The sequence below is a fragment of the Typopeltis vanoorti genome, chromosome 9, assembly GCF_054136105.1.
Source record: "Typopeltis vanoorti isolate ZY-2024b chromosome 9, IOZ_Tvanoo_1.0, whole genome shotgun sequence".
Classification (NCBI taxonomy): Eukaryota; Metazoa; Arthropoda; class Arachnida; order Uropygi; family Thelyphonidae; genus Typopeltis; species Typopeltis vanoorti.
Window position 1 is genome coordinate 82,177,575 of NC_143557.1, and position 23,588 is coordinate 82,201,162.

A 23,588-nucleotide genomic window follows, 5' to 3' on the forward strand; every position below is an offset into this window, starting at 1 on the left:
TCTGAAATAGGCTGATAACAACAGAATACGCCTATCTAATGGCAGGGAAGAACTAGAATGAATCCTTGACAGAGTTAATGAGCTCAGCAAGAACAGAAGACTTAGACTCAACTTTATTAAGAAAGAAATTATTAAATATTAAAGATTGATGTTAAGTCTTAAGTACACCCTTGTTACACACATGACTTAACATCAATCTTTTTCCTGTAGCTCCTTCAGTTCTAACTGCTGAGTCGCAAATCAGCAGTTAGAATTGAAGGAGATACAGGAAGATGGTTTGATGTTAAGTGAGGTATGTGACAAGGGTGTACATTATATCCACTGTTATTCATCATCTATATGGATCACATTATGAAAGAAAGTGGTATTAACCCTGATATCAAAGTTGGAGATGTTAATCTCAGCTCTTTAGTTTATACAGATGATGTTATACTTTTCAATAAATCCAGAACAGGTTTGCAGCACTCACTGATCAAATTAATTACTGCTGTAATAAATTTAGTATGAAAATCAGCATTAAAAAGACAAAGCCAATGAAAATAGGCAGGAACACTGAAAACATCAACTGCATCCTGAATGGAGAACCTAGAACAATGGTAAGTGGTAATGGCCACTTAAACAGAATGGGAGAGAAAAGATTAGCTAAGTGTTCTTTGCCAGGATGGCAGGAAAAATACCTTGAGGAAGACCAAGATGCAAGTGAATTGATATAATAAAAACTGCCTTAGAAGACAGAAACATAAGATCTGATAATATTGGAATGTTGACATAACAGGCTAATCTGGAAGAAAATTGCAGATTGGAAATTTGTAACGATGTAACTTTTCATATAGTACTATCATAAGATCCTGAACACCCTCTGAGACATCAGGAAATTCCTGACACATATCAGGAATTTCCTGATGAAAGTCCTAAGAAATAAGTGTACCTTAATGGAGAAATAATTGAGAAAGTCAACAAATTTGAATACCTGGAATCCATTATCATAGTGAAGAATTGCTATTCAGAGGACATCAGAATAACATTAGGAATAGCTAGAACACTAGACTTCTCCATAAAGTCTGGAAGGATGGATCTATCACCACAGGATCAAAGATGAGGATTCTTGCTGCAACCGTTTTTTCAGCAGCTACTTATGGAAGTGAAACTTTGAATCAAAATATGTCTGAAAGAAAAAAGATAGCTGCTTTTGAGATGTGACGTTACACGTGACTGTTGAAAATTGAACATTGAAAGGTGAAACAAATGGATGGATCCTACAAAGGATTATTAGAACTTTCCTTAGGAGTAATGACAGAAAAAACTGAAATAATTCAGACACAGAAAGAATCAAAAGAGGGCATCTCTAAATAGTAATACAGGGTGAAGTTCCTGGAGAAAGAAGTCGCATATCCTCAAATGAGATGGAAAAATGCTGTCCAGAGTGACTGATCAGATTTTGACACATAAAGAAAAAGCTACAATAGAACCACATGGTGAGAATTTGTACTGCACTTGCTGACTAATGAAATTATGGATGAATGATTTTGATATTAGGATAAATGCTACTTTTTCAAAATTTGAATCATTCGGATGATGAATAAGAAGACAGATGGTGTGCAACCTTTTCATACACCAGAATTTACAAACCATCTACTTACTTCAATTCTAAGTGTTGATTTACAACTTAAAATATAGACTATGTATTACTCAATATAATGTCCCCTTACACAATATAATTCTAAATGTCCTGAACAGATTTTCTCTTAGTACCATGTCATATGCTTTTTCCAGATCTATAAAACTTAATGCAGATTATTATTATAGTATGTGCACCCCCATGAAGTCCAAAAACTATCACAGGAGATCCAAACTATCCTTACAATATCTATTATACCTCTCCTTGAATACATTAACAGTGCTCACAACTGACTCTAACAACCTATTCCATTCATTCATTCACCACTCTCCAAGCAAAAAATTTAGTCCACACACACACACACAGATTCAATTTCCAGGTATAACCTCTTGTTCCCTCCCCACCACCACCACCACCATAGCCAAGTGCCAAAACACTTCCTCTGCATCAATCCTATAAAAACCCTTTAAGTAACTTAAATGTTTTTCTCATATCCCTTGTTTTATGCTTACCAACTAACTTATGCACATTGCAAAACCATCAATCTATCCTCATAAGGGCATTCCACAGGCTACTCAGCATCTTGGTCACTTGCCTCTGGAACTTCACCACTTCTTCATTCCCAAGAAATCAAGATGACCAGACCTGATCACAATAATCCAGATGTGGAGATGAATAACAACTTCCTTATCTCATTTGTGTGTTCTTCAATAGCTAAGTAATCCTAAACACTACCTTGGCAACCTTAGCAATATGTCCTCTAAACTTCAATTGTCTACCACCATCCCTAAATCTCTAGCTTCATCTATTTCCTGGAGTATAGTTCCATCAATGTGCACATAGCATGTAATCTATTTATCCTAAAGTGTATAACTTTAGGATAAATAGATTACATGACTAACTTTACATTTCTTCACATTAAACTAACACCCACTGTCAGCCTATTTAAATCATTCTGCAAGCTCTTTTACAACAACACCTAGATTAATTATTCCTCTACCCAATTTTGCATCATCAGCAAAGAACTGAACATTTCCCTTTGGGTTATTTTCTATACCATTTATGTACAAATTAAACAGCCATGGTCCTAGCACAGAACCTTGTAGAACACAACACTCGTCCCTTGATTTCTCCTAGATTCTGCTCCTTCATATACCACTTTTTACTAAATAGCTTAAGAAATTCACAACGTATACTACAATATAAATTAAATTAAACTTTAATATATATTTCCAATATTTTGGCAACGTCACGCTGCCATCTTCATGGGAATTTAAGATAAAGACACATGCACGCAGGCACTACAAACAGCAAATGAGGAAGAAGCGAGGAAGCTACTGTTCTTCCTAAAGTCCTGATGGTGCCCCCTAGAGGGCTATATTAGGTATTCTTGGCCGTTGAGCTGAAGTTCTCCTGGTGTACGTCTCCCAAATTTGGGGCAGTCTCACGCATCCAAATTTGTTGAGGTTTGGCATGTTTCTTAGGACTGAGGCTGATTCCATGAAGTCTTTCAAATTCGAACTTGCTGCGGTGTATTATTGTAGCTTTTTTCCACCGTATTCTGTGGCATGCATCCAGAGCATGGTCTGCCAGTCCAGAGTGGCTGTACCGGTGAAACTGGACTTCATCCCGATGGCCAAGAATACCTAATATAGCCTGCTAGGGGGCACCATCAGGACTTTAGGAAAAACAGTATCTTCCTCGCTTCTTTCTCATTTACTGTTTGTGGTGCCTGCGTGCACGTGTCTTTATCTTAAGTTCCCATGAAGATGGTAGCATGATGTTGCCAAAATATTGGAAATATATATTAAAGTTTAATTTAATTTATATTCTAGTATATGTTGTGAATTCCTTAAGTTATTTAGTAATCATGTATAACCAACGTATAAGCCTTTCTACAAGAATTACATATACCACTTTCTTTTTGGTATCTGTCCATCAGCCACCCATGTATCTTTATAACCAATGTAATGTCCATCCCTGTTTGTTTCAATTTGCATAACAGATTTCCATGTGGTGTTCTTCAAATAACTTTGAAGAATACCACTATTATAAAAAGTTGGTAAATTACTAAGGCATAACCAACCCTTCACAAAGCCATATTGTCCCTCAGAATATCATATTCTTATCCATCCATTCCTGAATTCTCCTTTCAACCACTCCTGAGATACTGACTGATCTATAAGTTGCTACTACAGTCATAGAATCTCCCTTAAGCAAAAGAATTATTTTGCCCTTTTTCCACTCTCTTGGAACTCTGCCAGAGCTGAGACTTTAAAAGAGCTTAGTCAGAGACATTACCGAGTTCCCTTGAAATGATATTTACATTGAGAGTATGCAATATCCAAAAAACCTCCAATTCATCCACTTGTTATAAATTAAAGATACCAAGAAATTATATACTTGGTTTAATCCTTTATCCAAGTGTAAGCAAACAAAGTTTGCGTCTGAACTATATTCAGGATTGGTGCAACTCATATATTAAAGCTAATGACTTCACATCACTTACCTTAGTATCCACTCGTTCTCGTATCAGCTCCTATCACAGCAGTAACTTCACTTGGATGATATATCCTTGTAAAATGGTCACTCAGTAACACAACAATTTTACACTCCTGTCATCTTGCCACCATCAGCAGTTGTTAAAGTTATCCTTCCATAGTCATTCTTTCTCTTACCTGCTACATAACGGAAAACCTCTTGGGGATTTCCTTTCAGTCCGCTCAGCTAGTTTCTTCTCGTAATTATGAACTTGCCTTCCTTATCATGCTGGTCATCTTTATTGTTTGACCTTTGTGCTGCTTATGAGGTCACCTTTCTCCTTATATACCCTCCACAACATTTTCTTTGTAGTTCCTACTAAATAATATTCATCCACCTAACTCCTACCTGATTAACCCTCCTGATCTTGGGCATTATCTGATATTGCTTCTTCCAGATGCCCTTCACTATCTCCCATGCACTACTAACATCTTCCCATTGCAGGTTTTCATGCCATGGCACAGCTTCAAGCTTCTTCCAAAGCTTGTCATAACCACCTGCCATGTAGTTCCATGTATTCCCTTCTTGAGAATATTCCTCTTTTACAGGTTTTACAACCACCAAAGTCAAGACCATATGATCACTATTCCCAATCGTGATTGGGAATAGTGATCATATGGTCTTGACTTTGGTGGTCTAGAAGAGCTATTCATAACCTTAGTTATGAATAGCTCTTCTGATCCTATCATAGGATGTAATACTCTCATACTCCAAGTCCTATCCATAATTTGCTGATGCGTGTCTTCCACATCTCTGGAATCACTTTGCCTATAGCAGCAACCAACTGTATATTTTGTCTTCCTCAATCTCACACCAGACTGCCTCGAAAAAACTTCCATTCTCCCACCTGTCTCCTATTCTCTTTTGCTAGAAATTCATCTGCAATACTCTCCTCCCTCCTCATTCTAGCTTCTCTATACTCCCTAAAAATACTAAACCCTTCACATTTTATCCCAGTAATAAAGGAAAATAAGCTGTTAAATGCATGTGAATTTTTATGTGAGGTTGCACTAACTAATGGCAAAAATTCCTCTCTTGTTCCTGATAATTCTGGAATCACCATTATACAATTCCTTCTCTGTGTTAATTCTCATGCCAAATTATGGTTTCTTTGTTATGACTAACCAAAATATAAAATGATGGTATAATATGACAGAATTTCATGCAGGCTGGGGTGTCGCACGGTTAAACAAGAGCCAACCCCTCCATTGTTTTTACCAGGGAAAACAGCGAAAAGTAAGCTACTGGAACAAATCTTAAAACACACCCCAACTCGTCACCAGAGTTCAGGATTGGTACTATCAACATAAGAAGCATCAGTGGCAAAGAAATAGAGCTAGCTGAGGAATTAGATAAGTACCAGATCCATAATTTGGGTGGCAAACAAAAAAGACAAAATCTGGTGAGATTTTTCTAAGCAATAAATACAAAATGTTATATTGTTATACTCTGAATGAAAGAAAAAGTCAAAACCTTTATCTTCATTCAGATTTAACATGGTTTATCAATTCTGGAACCAGTATTAATATATCAAGAGAAAAATAACCAATTGTAATTTATCAGTTACATTAATATTTAAGAAAGTTTTACCAAATACATCATATTGAAAATAATTAAGTGTTTGTGAAGTTTAAACTATGTGTAATCTATGTAAGTGCTATTACAATGTTGAAGGTAAAGGACAATCCGATTATACAGCAATGGCCTGAAGTCATACATGTGCACCTAATAGAAAGTGCACGCAGATGTCCTCCGAAGAGCAGGCTAGGGGGAGAAATTGGCACTAGGTGCTGAAGGGAGTGACGTGCCGTGAGGAAAGGGAGAAATCAGGATGACGTAGGCAAGAAAAATAGGGCACGCATTTTAAAAGGTGTTGCGGCACCAGCTTGTGGCTTTTTTTCTCGTTCCCTGTACTGGAGTGGTCATTGATGGAGAAGTCCATCATGAGGTCATCACAGCAAGCAGCAGTATCCATAGACAGTTCTAGGCTATGGAATGACCCGACACAGTAAAGTTCCAGATCACACTGGAGATCGAAGACCCATGCCCCAACCGATTAATGAGCGAGCGGGGAGCCAGAATTGCTTCCCCCCCGTCAGCGATGTATCATGTCTGAATTCAACTGATGTGTAGAAAAGCTGAGGTAAATCTGGAAATTGAAGGTGCTGTAGGGATATGCATGAAGGCCTAGTGCGTCCCCAACTACTGGTAATGTAGACTCTTATTTGTTATGTAAAATTGTGTAGGGGACAATAATTAGATATAGGTAAAATCTTCAACTCAGGACTGAGCCCTCATTGAAAGAACTTTAGGAGTTATGCTGATGAAACTTAGGAACTCTATACTTTAACTGGAATAAGAGCGTGAAAATAATTGTGAATGTATGTGAATTATAGAAAGAATAGCCTTTAATGGTGTCATATATAGATGAGAGTTAGATCCTTGTTAGAATTAATGGTATGAAATTATGATCTAATATGTTAAGGAGATTTAGCAATCATAAGTGAAACTACTCACTTCCCAATATTATCAAGATTAATTTTATGTAGGTAAAAATTTCTTATAATATGTATTATGTCTATTCAGTGAATTAAATGTTAAATTCTTTTGAAATGAATATGAAGACTTGCCTGATTTTCATTTTACTGAACCATTCATAAAAGTTCGAACCAAGGCAGAAGGTAAGAATAACAAACATAAAATAGGGGGCTATGACTGCGAGATTAATTGAGAATACTCTGCTAAGTGTTTAACGATTATGAGACAGTGTGCTGATCTGACATTGGTTCCATGAATAAATATTCATCAAATACATTTTAGCGTGGCGCAGTATAAATATAAATTTTCCTTAAAATTAAAAAAGAACCAGTACCAGAATCGAAACAAAAGGAATTGGCACCAATTAACGACATTTCCTTTGTCTTCATAGCCCACGTGCACATCTTGTAAAACTGCTCATCGGTCTAGATTGATAGTTAAGACATGACTCAGTGATGTTTGATTAAGAAATTACTTAAGGTGGTAAGTCAGAACAGAAGATAAATATAAAGATATATATGAATGCAAATATTAAAATAAAATTGGAACCGAAGTTTAACAATATTCAGGCAATGACAATAAAGGAAAATAAGGTGTAGCTATAGTATTGAGAACAAAATACGAGGCTAATCTTCTTGAACGCAAGCAATATCAAGTAGTGATGTGTGCAAATATCAGAATGAGTAATTGGTCAATGAGACTTATTTGTGCCTATGGTCCCACAGAAGGTTCTACTAAAGTAGAAGTGGAGGAATTTTTTTGAGACTTTAAAAAAAGCAACTGACACAATGAAAAGGTAAAGTTGGTCCTTGCTGGGGATCTAAATAGCAGAGTAGGAAATGATTATCAGACATACAAAAATATTTTGGGAAAATTTAGAGAAAAGAGCAAAGCTAATAATAATGGCAAATACCTGTTGGATTTCTGCTCAGGACATGGACTGGTTATTACTAACACAATGTTCCAATATAGGGGGGGTGCATAAGGGTCAAAGCTATATAACTGAGAGGAGACCTCCATATAGCCTTCAAAGGAATGTGGAGAACCGATCAGGGCTTCTGACCTAATGTCCAATACTCACCTTCTCATGGTGCACCCTGTTAGGAATCTACCTGGATACTGAATGGACGAGGATGGGCTGGCAATTTGGAATTTAACCAATTGTATTCTTATTAGCTTAAACCAAAATTTCAAATGATGATACAACATGACAGAATTTCATGCAGGCTGGGGTGTCCCAGGTTAAACAAGGCCCCCAGTTGTTTTCGCCAGGGAACCAAGGGAAAACAGCGACAAGTCAGCTACTGGAACAAATCCTAAAACTACCCCAACTCAACATTACCAGAGTTCAAGATCGGTACTATCAACATAAGAAGCCTGAATGGCAAAGAAATGGAGCTAGCTGAGGAATTGGATAAGTACCAGATTGACATAATAGGGGTGACTAAAACAAAAAAGACAAAAACTGGTGAGATCTTTCTGAGCAATAAACACAAAATGTTATATTCAGGCAATGACAATCAAGGAAAAGAAGGAGTAGCCATAGTATTCAACACTAAATACAAGGCTAATCTTCTTAAATGGCAGGCAGTCTCAAGCAGAGTGATATGAGAATGGGGAAGTGGTCGAAGAGACTTATTTTTGACTATGGTAACACAAAAGGTTCTACTAAGCTAAAAGTGGAGGAATTTTTTGAGACTTTAAAAAAAGCAACTGACATAATGAAAAGGTAAAGTTGGTCCTTGTTGGGGATCTAAATAGCAGAGTAGGAAATGATTATCAGACATACAAAAATGTTTTGGGAAATTTTGGAGAAAAGAGCAAAGCTAATAATAATGGCAAATACCTGTTGGATTTCAACTTCGGACATGGACTAGTTATTACTAACACAATTTTCCAACATAAAAATGTACATAAATTCACATGGAGAGAAGAGGCAAGGAATAAAAAAAGATTCGCTATGCTATTGTTAATAGTGATGTTTTCCCACAGGTGCAGTACACCAGAGTGTACAGAGGATTTGAAATTGGAAGTGATTACCATTTAGTCTTGAGCAGAATAAAACTGAATTTCATATTGAAATGAAGAACATGTAAGAAAGTTTTAACAATTGTTAAAACTTATTACGTTTTAACAATTTTAATTATAAAATTACGATTTAAAGAGAATAAAAGTTGAGCAGCTCTCAGATGTGAACTGTAGACTAAGATAGACAAATATTATTCATGAAAAAATGAAAGAGTTTGAGAACATGAACCAAATCTTGGAGATTCAATGGCAAGCCCTGTGAAAGTATTGATTGATTCAGCCAGAGAGGCATGTGGTGAGGTTGTGTGCAAGGATAGAAAAATCAGAACTCCATGTGCACATGGAGAAGTTAAAAAGAAAAGAAGAAAGCATATCAAAAGTTCCTGGCAAATAATTTAGCTTGTGCTCTTAGAGAATACAGAGACAAATGTAAGAAAGCTAAACACTGTGTAAAACTAGCTAAACAAAAGTCATAGGAAGACTTTGGCAAGAATATAGAAAATAAATATCAAGACGGTGGCAAGATATTCTGGAGGTTATTGAAGAAGCTCAGAAATGGAGGAAAGAGTGCTGTAAAAGAAATTAGAGATGATAAATGTGACAGGAAAACAGGAGTAAAAGATATTCTTGAATTATGGAGTAATTACTTTGAAAAACTGCTAAATGAAACAAGCAGTGGTGACAGCAGAGTAGTAAAAAAACACTGACCAGGCATTCAGTCAGGAATACATATCCATACTTGAAGTAGAAAAAAGCCATCAAAAGCCTGAAATGTGGAAAGGCAGCAGGAGCAGATGATATTCGATCAGAAATGCTCAAGTATGGTGGTATAACACTCATACAGTGATTCTAGTGGTAAGACTTATACGTTGGTTAGACATAACTGGTAATTAATTTACGGAATTAACAACGCATATAAAGTAAATTAATTAAAGATAACTTTAATGAATCACTTCTATATTTCGACAATGTCACATTGTCATCTTTAGGAACAAAATTAGTGTCTTAATTTCTGCCTCATTTGCTTTGTTAGTTCCTGTAGTGCACATACCATATCTTTATGTTCCTGAAGATGACAATGTGACATTGTCGAAATATAGAAGTGATTCATTAAAGTTATCTTTAATTAATTTACTTTATATGCGTTGTTAATTCCGTAAATTAATTACCACTCATACAGTGGCTGCACTGTATAGTTCAGAAGGCCTGGTCAGAGGGACCAATTCCAGATGATTGGAGTAAAGCTCTCATAGTACCCATATATAAAAAGGGAAATAAAACTGAATGTGAAAATTACAGAAGCAATTTATTACTGAGTGTTCCTGGTAAGATATATGAAAGTATACTTGAGAAACGGTTGAGAAGGATTGTGAAGAGAAGCGTGGTGAAGAACAAGCTGGATTCAGGCCAAATAGAGGCTGTCAGGATCAGATTTTCAGTTTACGACAGATAGTTGAGAAATCATGGGAATATAACAAAGATCTATATTTAAGTTTTGTAGATCTGGAAAAGGCATATGACAGGTCTCAAGAGAGAAGCTATTCCAAACACTACAGTTCTATAGCATTAATGGGACATTATATCAAGCAACAATTAGTCTTTATTTGAGTTGTAAGTCAGCAGTTAGAATTGAAGGAAGTACAGGAAGATGGTTTAATGTTAAATCTGGTGTGAGACAAGGATGTACATTATCCCCTCTGTTATCTATATGGATCACATTATGAAGGAAAGTGGTATTAAACATGATATCAAAATTGGAGATGTTAATGTCAGCTCTTTGCTTTATGCGGACGACGTTATACTTCTAAATAAATCCGCTACAAATCTGCAAGATTCTCTGACTAAATTGAATAGCTGTTGTAATAGATATGGTATGAAGGTCAGCATTAAAAAGAGAAAGACAATAAAAATAAGCAGAAACACTGAAAATATCAACTGCATTGTGAATGGAGACCAATAGAACAAGTAAAACATTTCAGCTACTTAGGCACGATTTTTAGTGAAGATGCAAGTTAAATATGGAAATAGACAACAGAATCAACAAAGCTGATATGGTAGGAAGTCAACAGAATAAGTTTATATGGAATAAGAGAGAAATTAGCCAAAACACTAAATTAGCTGTATACAAGCAGTGTCAAACCAATTTTAACTTACGGATCTGAGAGCTGGGTTAGAAATAAAACACTTGACCAAAGAGTAGAGACTACAGATATGAGTCCTGAGAAAGATTAGGGGCTTGAATAGATGGCAATATCATATTAAAACAAGGATATTAGGAAAGAATTTGATATTGTCAGCATCTAGGAATGCATTAGCAGAACTAATCTCAGGTTTCAAGCAGAATGGGAGAGGAAAGATTAGCCACACAAGTGTTCTCTGCCAGGTTGGCAAGAAAAAGGCCCAGAGGAAGACCAAGATATAGGTGGATTGTTACAGTAAAAAGTGCCTCAGAAGACAGAAATATAAGACCTGAAATATTAGAGTCTTGACATTTAACAGACTGATTTGGAGGAAAACTGTAGATAGGAAGTTGATAATGATGTAAATTTTTCATGTAGTACTATCATATCCTGTACACCCCCTTGATTGTATATATATCAGGAATTTGATGATGATGTTCCAATATAAAAATGTGCACAAATTCACATGGAGAGAACAGGCAAGGAATAAGAAAAGTCTCATTGACTATGTTATTGTTGATAGTGATGTTTTCCCACTGGTGCAGGACACTGTACAGAGGAATTGAAATTGGAAGTGATCACCATTTAGTCTTGAGCAGAATAAATATGAATTTCATACTGAAAAGAAGAACATGTAAGAAAGTTTGAAATGGAATAAAAGTTGAGCAGCTCTCAGATGTAAACTGTAGACTAAAATACACAAACATCACTGGAGAAAAAATGAAAGAGATTGACAACAGGAACCAAACCTTGGATAGTCAGTGACAAACCCTGAAGAAAACATTGATTGATTCAGCCACAGGGACATGTGGTGAGGTTGTCTGCAAGGAGAGAAAAATCAGAACTCCATGGAGGACACAGGAAGTTAAAGAGACAGTGAAGGAAAAGAAGAAAGCACATCAAAAGCCTCTGGCAAATAAGTCAGCTTATGCTCTTAGAGAATACAGAGACAAATGTAAGAAAGCTAAACACTGTGTAAAACTGGCTAAACAAAAGTCATGGGAGAACTTTGGTAAGAACATAGAAAATAAATATCAAGAAGGCAGCAAGGCATTCTGGAGGTTGTTGAAGAAGCTCAGGAATGGAGTAAAAGGAATTAGAGATAATAAAGGTGACAAGAAAACAGGAGAAAAAGATATTCTCCTGTTTTCATTACTCTACCATCATGGAGTAATTACTTCGAAAAATTGCTAAATGAAACAAGCAGTGATGACAGCACAGTGGTAAAAAACAATCAACAGACATGCAATCAGGAATACATATCCATACTAGAAGTAGAAAAAGCCATGAAAAGCCTGAAATGTGAAAAGGCAGTTGGACTATTCGACCAGAAATGCTCAAGTAATGAGGTATAAAAGTGTTACAGTGGCTGCACTGCATAGTTCAAGAGGCCGAGATTAACTGTATTTCTAACCCAGCTCTCAGATCCATAAGTTAAAATTGGTTTGACACTGTCTTGTATACAGCTAATTTAGTGTTTTGGCTAATTTTCTCTTATTCCATATTATTACAGAGGGATGAATTCCTGATGATTGGAGTAGAGCTCTCATAGTACCCATATATAAAAAGGAAAATTCAACTCAATATGAAAATTGCAGAGGTATTTCTCTACTGAGTGTTCTTAAGATTTATGCAAGTATACTTGAGAAACGGTTGAGAAGAATTGTGCAAGAAAAGCTTGGTGAAGAACAAGCTGGATTCAGGCCAAAAAGGGACTCTCAGGATCAAATTTTCACGTTATGACAAATAGTTAAGAAATCGTGGGAATATAACAAAGATCTTGATAATGTTATTTTCAACCACTGAATATTATACAAGTAAACATATAAAACTGGGTTTAACCGGTCAGAGATATGTACAGAGAAAAAACCTACTAGTATTGCTGACTTTACTGTTAGCTTCGTCTGGGCACTCAAAAAAGCAACAAAAACAGCTTAAAACAGAAACGAGCTAAAGTATCATGTTAAAACATAACTGGATGCTAAATATTATCAAAAGTCAAATGAAACATTACATCAGATGCATGGAGCCTGTATGTTAGCAGTCATTGTTATATAGGTGCATTCTGTAATTGGCTACAAAGTTGAACTCAAATATGTTGAGTGATCTTATCAGTGTTTTCCAGATGTCACCAAGGACCATTCCTTGGTTTCTGTTAAAGGTGCCTCTTGAACAGATCGCCACTGCAGCTCTTCTTTGATGTTATGGATATGAAAGTTACGGCATAGTACTTTTATCCCATTCAATATTGTGATTGGTGTTAGAAAAATGGAGAGCTAAACTGCAATTGTCTTCTGTTGTTGACATCCCCCGATGTGTTTTTTTTTCTTATCTCTAAACTTCTACATATTTATCCTGTGTAATTTAAACCGCAAGAGCAGGAGATGCTGTATACTCCAGGATATTTATAGAAAGCAATCCTATCCTTAGGTGACCGTAACGAGTTGCAAATTGTCTTTATTGGTTTGAAGGCCACTCAGATCACAAGATCTGAGTGGCCTTCAAAACTATGTTTTAGTGGAAAGTCTTGTGAATTTCCTTTAAAGCAGAAATTTTAATATGTTGAAGCACTGACCAGAACCTCTATGATCCCAGTATTAAATGACATGGCAATAATGATTATAAACAAAAAAAATAAAGTTGTGAATCACACAGAAAAGTATTTTTTCTGCACAATTTTTATGAATAACTGCACTGATTCCATATTCAAGCCTATAAAAATAACCTTCAATATACAATACTAAACTAATAAAAACTAGATTCATTTCAAGTTCACAATGAGTAAAACTGAAATTTAACGATTAGCATTTTGGGGGGGGGGGGGGTTAACCCAAACATAAAAGCTGCTGGACCAAGTGTGCACTAGTCCAAAATCAAGTAAGTCAAAGCATAATCAAAATTTTAATAAGAATACTACTTTTAACAAATCAATAATCACCTTTATAGCCTGCCTCCAGTTGTTGTCCTTTGCTCTTCAACTGGCTACAAACTTTAATAATGCTTGCTAGTACAGAATCATCAAGATTGCCATTGTTAATACTAATGTGCAGAGCTTCTAATTCTTGCATAATATCTTCCACTGTGAAATAAATGCAAAAACATTTTCATGTAATAATTTCAAAACCAAATCTCAAAAACCAATAAAGTACACTGATTGAAATATATCCACTTTACTGACTAGTCAGAAAAATTTAACTAGTGAATTACAATGATCTTCCAATTATCTGACCTTCAAATAACTAAGTCTTAAATTATCTGATCCCCTAATTGGTTAAAGAGTGTTAACCAATTTCTGATACAGCACAAGTATATGTATCTTCAGTAAACTGACACTTCAGTTATCCAATGCCTACTGATTTCCTGCTGCAGTTAAGGTATTAAGTTATCCAATGCATACTGATTTCCTGCTGGAGTTAAGGTATTAATGCACCTAACTGAGGAATTACTATATATTCAATGTCACTCATACTGTTTGTAACAGCTAGTTTGTTGGCAATTCTGCTAGTAGTAAACAGAATATAAAAGTTCAAATTGCTAGTATGTGGAATTTTCAGTTGACCAATCTTTCCTACACAAAACTACATTCTTATATGCTGAACAAATCAGACACTAACCACTAGATTTTACACACTTCAAAACTCAGAACCATCATGAAACAAGCACTATCTGAGAAAGTCATAAATAAAGTACTTTATCAACAATTGCTCTAACAGAAAATGTTAGGTCAAGCATATTAAAGTTCTCCATTTCTTTCATATTTGTCCTTTATAAACACTGTTTCAGTATAAGTTTCTTTTTTTCAAATTTTCTCTTATCTGGCATCTCCACCTTTTCTGTGATGTTCCTCTTGGTCTTTTTCTCCTCAATTTTCATTTCATGCATAGAATTCCCTCTTCCTAAATTAATTCTATTTCCAAACTACTTCAAGCAAGAGTTCACAAGCATTTCTTTATCACTTTCTAATCCTAAAACATTCTTAATGTCCACTTAAAAAAAAAAAAAAAAAAAAACCTAAGTAAGCCTTATACTGATTTTTATTTATTTGTATTTAGTTTCTGAAACAATAATACATTATTATCTCTTGAAATTCTTTATATTAGTTAAGATGAAAATCTGCATAAATAATGACTGATTTGGGGGGGAGGAGTCATTAATGGGAAGAGATGTTTCATTGAAATATGGACACTTTATCTGAATTTCATTCTGTAATTTTAAACAATTATTTTCCTATATAATTACTTCTTTAGTTTACATGCTTCTGACAAAGTACAAGTAGTCCCATGATTCCATCACAACAGAGCCAAGCATCCTGTTGGCCAAACCACATCTTTGCTGTCATGACTTCTGTGACAAAGTTGTCTTCTTGGACGTCCCTTCAGTTTTGTAAAGAAATGAGTCAGAGTCGGTCTACATACACTATATGTCATACAACCCATGGCAGTGAAACCAAAGTGGTGAATCTCTGCAGTTATTCATGAAATTATGGGACACTGTAATATAGTTAATGTTAGAAAAAACAAAAGGAACTGCATATCAGGAAAAATTCTTTGAATTGACTATACTGAATTTTTGCAGTGATCTTCCAACATACCTCAGAGTTAATGGTACAGTTAATAAGCAAGTAAGCATTCCAAGTACATTACACTAGAATTAAGGATAGTTCAGCAACAAGCTGCATGGACTAAGCATGCATTTTGCATGCTTAGTCCATTTTAAGCAGGTAGCAAAATGCAACCCATTTAAAACTTTCAAATAAACCACACCATTTGGCAGGTAGTGTTATTACCTCCAGATTTATTTAATGTCAATATGTATCACATCATGAAAGAAAGTACAGTTATATCAAATTTAATTCTTTACTTTTTTCAAATGATGTTATACTCAACTATTATAAACAGCCTACAAGTCTTCAGGAACACTTTATTTAAACATAATAACTACTGGAACAATGATGAAAATCAGCAATAAAAAGGAGGAAATATGAAGACAGGCAGAAACATGGAAACTAACTGCTTTTCATTTTTTCTGGGGGAGGGGGGGATGGCAAATTAAATGTGAATACAGATACGTATCAGAATAAGCAAGAGTAGTATAGTGAGAATGAATAAATTTGGATGAAATAAGAGAAATTATTTTCTTTATACTGATTCCATACATGAAAGGAAAAACCCAGAGCACATTAGTACTGTGAGTTGGGAAAGAAGAAATTATCTTGAAGAGTTGGAGGTTGTAGTTGTTTGAAAACTTCATGAGGAAAGCTTTTCCAGAGGGGAAAAGTTAGAGAGAATAAGTGAGGAAGAGGAGAAGGAGGTTCAGTATGTTTGCAGTTTGAGTGCAAAGGATGCTGGACTGTTGTAGCTAATGTTTGAACAGCTAGAAACCAAAAATGGAGATGATGGATGCCAATTCAGTAGAGGAAATTAAGTTCATGGAGATACCTGTTAAAAAGAGAGAGAGAGAGAGGGATGAAATGATGCATCTATGAGATTAGTTGAGGTGAGTCAATGTAAGACAGAATCTATCAACCAAACTGCTCTCCTCAGAACAGCATCAATAATTTTTAAGTAGACTTTAGGTTCACTACCACAAATATGTGAACAGCATTCTAAGGATGGGTGGGGTTGGGATATATACACAGTAGCTGAAATAAACATATCACATCAATAGCATTTTAAGGGGAAAATAAACCCCAGCTTCTTAGAGACTGAAGAAGCTATTAATGTGATATGTTTATGCCAGAAGCTAGAAGTGAACAGCAGTTAAAGGAGTGATCCTACTCAGTAATACATAGTGTGATCCTCTATGTATTACTGAGGATAAAGATAAGCAAGCTGAGATCCCTTTTGCAAGAAAACAGTGGAGATTTTATTATATTCTATCCTTGTCCCACTGAAGGACAATGAACATCACTCTTGAAAAAGACAGAAAATCAAATCAAATATGATTTTCTGCCACTTCCTTTCTTCTGATTCCTACCATTTCCTCTCTGTTCTGTTTTCCCACCATTCCTTTTATTTTCTAGGAATAGAGTAAGGGAAGTCAGTCTTTTTTCCTTCCTAAATTCACCATAGGGACTTTGAACTATCACATACTATTTCTCTGATCCTGGGAGATGGGGAGGTTTATAGCTAGTGTCTACTGTAAATCACATTTAACTCAGTGAATCACATTATTTATCACACTATTAAGTTCTTTCAAAATAATGTTGATTTCTGTGAAATAAACTGTGACAAAACACTGAAATATTATCAGGGAAAAAAATCAATCATTCTGGCAGGTACTTCATAATAGATGCTCAGCATTTTTTTTTAAACATAACACTTCAACATCGAATTCCATGACAATTCATTTCTGCAAACTATTTTTTTATCCTTTTGCATTTCAAATTCTGATTAATTTAGAATGACAAGAATTAAGAAATCAAGTTCATATTTTTTTGAAGTCTTGTAATCCATAAAAACTAATTTCTGAGAAAGTCTCTAAATGATACAGTGTAACAGGCATATGGTGAGTGATTAGAGATTAGCAAAAAAAAACAAAGCAATTTTTTTAGATTTAGTTAATATTATAGTTCGCCCACTGATTAGAGATCTTTTGACACTTCTGCGCATCTCAGAAAAAGGAGAATCCATTCCGATAATAGGGTAATCAGTCCGTATTGTGGGATGAGTTGTTTATTATTACCGGTTGTTTATTATTAAACTTCTCTTTTATGATTATTGTAGTTAACTATGTTGCTTGTATAACAGTTGGAAAATTTTACCTATAAAGCACGTGATTTCACGTGTTGGCGACCAATTCGGACATCCTTCATTTCTTTCTCCCCTTCAGCATGAATCGACCATTCTTGGAAAGACGCGAAGCAGGGAGCTACAAACGGTGGGCGAACTATAGTAGGAAAAGTTTTGAGAGTGGATGTTGTACAGGGACAAACTGCTTGACACTGGAGCAGGGAATACATTATTTTATTAAAATACATATTTTATTAAACTTTTATTTTATTAAAACAATGACAGAATACTGTCAGGAGAATGAAGAGAACTTCAAGAAAGAAAGAGTGTACTTACAGAAAGTCCTTCAGAGGATAAAGAGTGAGAATGAATGACTGTAGAAATATCAGGCAACTAGAACTAAGAAGAGAACAAAACAAGAGGTGTGAGGTAAGAAACAGGAACGCATGATAAAGCAAGGGAAGGAGAAAATTTTTTATGGTGATTCCTACGATTAGAAGCACATTTAATAAGAACATGACTAGTTCCTATGGTGCAAAAATTAATAATATTAGTGAAGTTGTCAGATGAAAAATTGTAAGATAAAAAATAATTTTGACAGGCACTAATTACTCAAAAGGTGAAAAACATGGTATGTGACAAGATATGAAAGAGTTATTGGAAGAAACAAAAAAAAAAGGAGGGGGAAGAGTTAAAGACTGAGTCTGCTGCCATGGTACGATAGAGGTGGGTACAGGGAAAAGACAAGAGTTATTAGAGGGGGATCAAATGCATGCATCTACACAATCCCCCCCCCCCCCCAAATGAGTATGAAAAAATGCAGAATCTATTCTCTCAAGTAAAAAAAAATTGAATGAGATAGCTAATAAGTATAAAAGGCTGTTGTAGGCCAACAGGAATACTGAAGTTATATAATATATATATAGTCTGTTATATAATAATGGAAGTATCATCAGGAATAAGAGGAAGGGAAGATTTTGGTATTGATTGGTGCAACCTTGCCAAAAAGTTAGCCATTAGCAAGATTTGGTTGACACACGATATAGTTATATGAGAGGTATGGTATTTTCTGGGAGGAAAGGGGGGTTCTGCTAATAATAGCAGATGAACTGCAGCCAAAAAGCAGATCAGGCAGACAATCACATCAGATTGTCTCTAATTCATATATGCAGTTGGTTGCTGCTATATGATAGGCAAAAGGCATAATGCATCACTGTGTGTTTTGCAATTATTATCATTATTATTATGGAGGACTTCAACTATGGAGGCAAACTGAAAGAAGGAAAAATCACATGGTGGGAATTAAATGGAATTTATTCAACTACTAACAGATAATCACTTGAAACAGCATAGCATATAATCAAGGGAACTAGAGGTTTAATCATGCTGGATCTAGTCAAGATCAGAAGATTAGTCCATAACTAAGGTAGCCACATTGCATCCAATGATGAAGAGTGATCCTGCAAGCATGGACTAGTGAGACTGAAATTTGCAGTTAAGAAGGCATATATCTATACTAAAGGACACGGGATTATGACAAGGTTAGGAGGAGCTTGATGCAGTGCATGGGAGATGGTCAAGTAGTGTCTGAAGAAGCAATATCAGACTGTGTATCTAAGGTCAGGAGGATAGACTGGGTAGAAGTTAGATAGATGAATAGTACTATTAAGCATGAACTGAAAGAAAAAAAAAAATGTTGTGGAAGATGCATAAGGAGAAAGATGATCAGAAACCACATAAAGAAACTAGCATGGAAAAGAAAGGGCAAAAAGAGGCAATGAGAAGAAATTAGACAAGCAGGCCAGAGGAAATCAGAAAAAGCTGTTTCACTATGTGGCAACAAAAGGAAGAATGACTATGGAAGGATAACTTTCTTATAATAAGAGCTGATGGAGTAGGGCAATAGTGTTACACCCTGATACCTTCACTATGTGGAATTTTCGGTTATCATGGTGTAACATGAAGAGAAAATAAAATAAAACCCCTGTATAAGAGCTAATACATAAATTACTTAAAGAAAGAAAAATATTCTTGCATCCAAGTAAAATATATAACAAAAAAGTGTTTGTTGAGCTAAATAATAAAAGAAGGAATATATTGCAGTTGTGATAAAAAAAAAAAAAATTAGCTAAGTAAAACAGAAAGGATTAGTCATAAGAAATTGTATGTGAGAGGCTAGAGATTAAAATATTAAGTAAATTCTTAGAAAATTTTAGAAGGGAGATTAATTTGAGGCTAGCAAAAAGACTATCGCTCAGGGGCAATTCCTGGATTGAGACATTGTCACTTTGAAGTCACGTGCTCGCCAGCCGCAGGATGTTTGGTAGAAAGACGCCCCTAATTGGTCGGTGAAGTCGAATCCAGTAAGTGGGCGGAGAAAAGAAATTAAAGAAGGTGCCGGTAAGGGGTCAAGGTATAAAAGGGTTAGAAACCCCACACATGTGGCTTTTTCCCAGAGAGTTTCTTCACGAGCTCCTTCGTATAGGTTTTCACACGGTTTTCCTGAGTGGCAGGGTTGGAGTTATATCTCCATCCGACACAACAAGGGAACAAGTAGTGAGCGGGTTTTCGATTCCGTATTTCCTATAGTAAGAAACGAGGAATGCCATTTAGCTAAAGGAAAGAAAGTATTATCTACATGTTTCATCATCCAGTGACAACTACGAAAAAAGAAAATCTGTAAAGAAGTCGGTGTCCACATGGTGAGTTTCAGAGCCATGGTATAGATGATTCTAAAGTGTGTTCTTAATTCAAGTACGAATAGTAAAGATCGCTTAAGCACAGTTTAATGCTAAAAGAACTTAGGAGTGATGGATTATAGGAGAGATCATACCAGGATAGTTCAATCGGAAGATATATAGAAAATCGGAAGGCCAATATAGAAAACTCAAGAAAAAAAAAGGTACTGTAAAAATCTCGTGTTAACTAAAAATCGTCTGTAATTGTAATCATTATTCTATTAATGAACTGTTGAAGAGACTAAGGAAATTTATACTAGGACTTTAATACATGACTGATTATAATGAAAGTATGCTTGTTAATATTATATAAGTAATTATGTGTCCTGAGATTTATGCATGTGTATTGTAACTTATAGGAAAGTTTTAAATGTCAAAGTTATGTGTTAACACAGTGAAAGGACAATTTAATCTACATAGTTTTAGATAGTTAAATAGAGTGAGTTGATCACATATGTCCAGGTGCTACAGCATATAGCATTCAGACTAATATAGGGTTAACTAATGTGTTAATTAGATCTGGGATTATACATATGATTGTATGAGTTGAATTTGTTATGGCAGCATGATTGCAATACCCATATAGGATCATAGCCAAATTACTTGTGATTAGCTAATGTTATTTTGTAAATATTTTCTTAGTATTGAATTGAATTACATTAGAAATTGAATTGTACCATACTAATGAGTTTAATAAACCTTTGTTCCTTGATAAAACAGTTGTCTGAAATTGCTGCCCAATGCACCACTTGAAAACGTACGAACCTAATCACACGGGAGGGGAGAATATTTAAACGAGTAACGAGATAAAGTGTCACGACTACAATACTGTTTCACATTCAGACATATTTTAGTAATTGCTCCTTATTTTGTATTTAATATCTCAAACTAAATGTCCCAAAAGGCGCAGTATAATATAAATATTAGGAACACTAAGGGGAGAAATAGCTTAAATATTTGTATTTTGATATCTTGTACAAAGATAAAAGTTGATTATAGATAAGCAGAATTTTATTAGATAGAATAAGAATCATAAATTGGGACACAACATAAATATTTAAATGAGTAACGAGATAAAGTGTCACGACTGCAATATTGTTTCACATTCAGACATATTTTAGTAATTGCTCATTTTGTATTTAATATCTCAAACTAAATATTTTGGGAAAATTTGGAGAAAAGAGAAAAGCTAATAATAATGGCAAATATCTGTTGGATTTCTGCTCAGGACATGGACTGGTTATTACTAACACCATGTTCCAACATAAAAATGTGCACAAATTCACATGGAGAGAAGAGGCTAGGAATAAGAAAAGTCTTATTGACTATGTTATTGTTGATAGTGATGTTTTCTCCCTGGTGCAGGACACCAGAGTGTACAGAGGATTTGAAATTGGAAGTGATCACTATTTAGTCTTGAGCAGGATAAAATTGAATTTCATATTGAAAAGAATAACATGTAAGAAAGTTTTAAAGCGAATAAAAGTTGAGCAGCTCTCAGATGTAAACTGTAGACTAAAATACAGAAATATTATTGAAAAGAAAATGAAAGAGTTTGAGAACAGGAATCAAACCTTGGAGATTCAGTGGCAAACTCTGAAGGACACATTGAGTGATTCTGCCAGAGAGGCATGTGGTGAGGTTGTGTGCAAAGATAAAAAAATCAGAACTCCCTGGTGGACACAGGAAGTTAAGGAGGCTGTGAAGGAAAAGAAGAAAGCATATCAAAAGTTCCTGGCAAATAAGTCAGCTTTTACTCTTACAGAATACAGAGGCAAATGTAAGAAAGCTAAACAGTGTGTAAAACTAGCTAAACAAAAGTCATGGGAGGACTTTGGCAAGAATATAGAAAATAAATATCAAGAAGGTGGCAAAATATTCTGGAGGTTGTTGAAGAAGCTTAGGAATGGAGGAAAGAGTGCTGTAAAAGGAATTAGAGATGATAAAGGTGAAATGAAAACAGGAGAAAAAGATATCCTTGAAGTATGGAGTAATTACTTTGAAAAACTGCTAAATGAAACAAGCAGTGATGACAGCACAGTGATAAAAAACACTGACCAGGCATGCAGTCAGGAATACATATCCATACTTGAAGTAGAAAAAGCCATCAAAGGCTTGAAATGTGGAAAGGCAGCAGGAGTAGATGATATTCGACCAGAAATGCTGAAGTATGGTGGTATACGAGTCTTACAGTGGCTGCACTGCATAGTTCAGAAAGCCTGGACAGAGGGACGAATTCCCGATGATTGGATTAGAGCTCTCATAGTACCCATATATAAAAAGGGAAATAAAACTGAATGTGAGAATTACAGAGGTATTTCCCTACTGAGTGTTCCTGGCAAGATCTATGCAAGTATACTTGAGAAACGGTTGAGAAGAATTGTGGAAGAAAAGCTTGGTGAAGAACAAGCTGGATTCAGGCCAAATAGAGGCTGTCAGGATCAGATCTTCACTTTACGACAAATAGTCGAGAAAGCATGGGAATATAACAAAGATCTGTATTTAAGTTTTGTCGATTTGGAAAAGGCATATGACAAGGTGCCAAGAGAGAAGCTATTCAATACGCTGCAGTTATATGGTGTCAATGGGGCATTATATCAAGCAATACTTAGTCTTTATTTGAGTTGTGAGTCAGCAGTTAGAATTGAAGGAAGTACAGGAAGATGGTTTAATGTTAAATCTGGTGTGAGACAAGGATGTACATTATCCCCTCTGTTATTCATTATCTATATGGATCACATTATGAAGGAATGTGGTATTAAACCTGATATCAAAATTGGAGATGTTAATGTCAGCTCTTTGCTTTATGCAGATGATGTTATACTTCTAAATAAATCCGCTACAAGTCTGCAAGATTCTCTGACTAAATTGAATAGCTGTTGTAATAGATATGGTATGAAGGTCAGCAATAAAAAGACAAAGACAATGAAAATAGGCAGAATCATTGAAAATGTCAACTGTGTTGTGAATGGAGAACCTGTGGAACAAGTAAAACATTTCAGCTACTTAGGCACAATTTTTACTGAAGATGGTAAACTAAATATAGAAATAGACAACAGAATCAGCAAAGCTGGTATCGTGGGAAGTCAACTGAATAAATTCATATGGAATAAGAAAGAAATTAGTCAGAACACTAAATTAGCTGTATACAAGACTGTGTTCAAACCAATTTTAACTTATGGATCTGAGAGCTGGGTCAGAAGTAAAACACTTG

At 35.3% G+C, this 23,588-nt stretch overlaps 1 protein-coding gene across 4 annotated transcripts in view; it reads right to left on the reverse strand.

The window, feature by feature from the left end:
* The window catches only part of mxt (Eukaryotic translation initiation factor mextil), a 446,323-nt gene that overhangs the window by 390,851 nt on the left and 31,884 nt on the right, over positions 1 to 23,588 (reverse strand). For all 4 annotated transcript variants that reach the window (XM_090397619.1, XM_090397617.1, XM_090397616.1 and 1 more), the window contains exon 3: positions 13,844 to 13,984. In XM_090397619.1, coding sequence (XP_090253745.1) covers positions 13,844 to 13,984 — 141 coding nt within the window. The remainder of the gene's footprint in view (positions 1 to 13,843; positions 13,985 to 23,588) is intronic.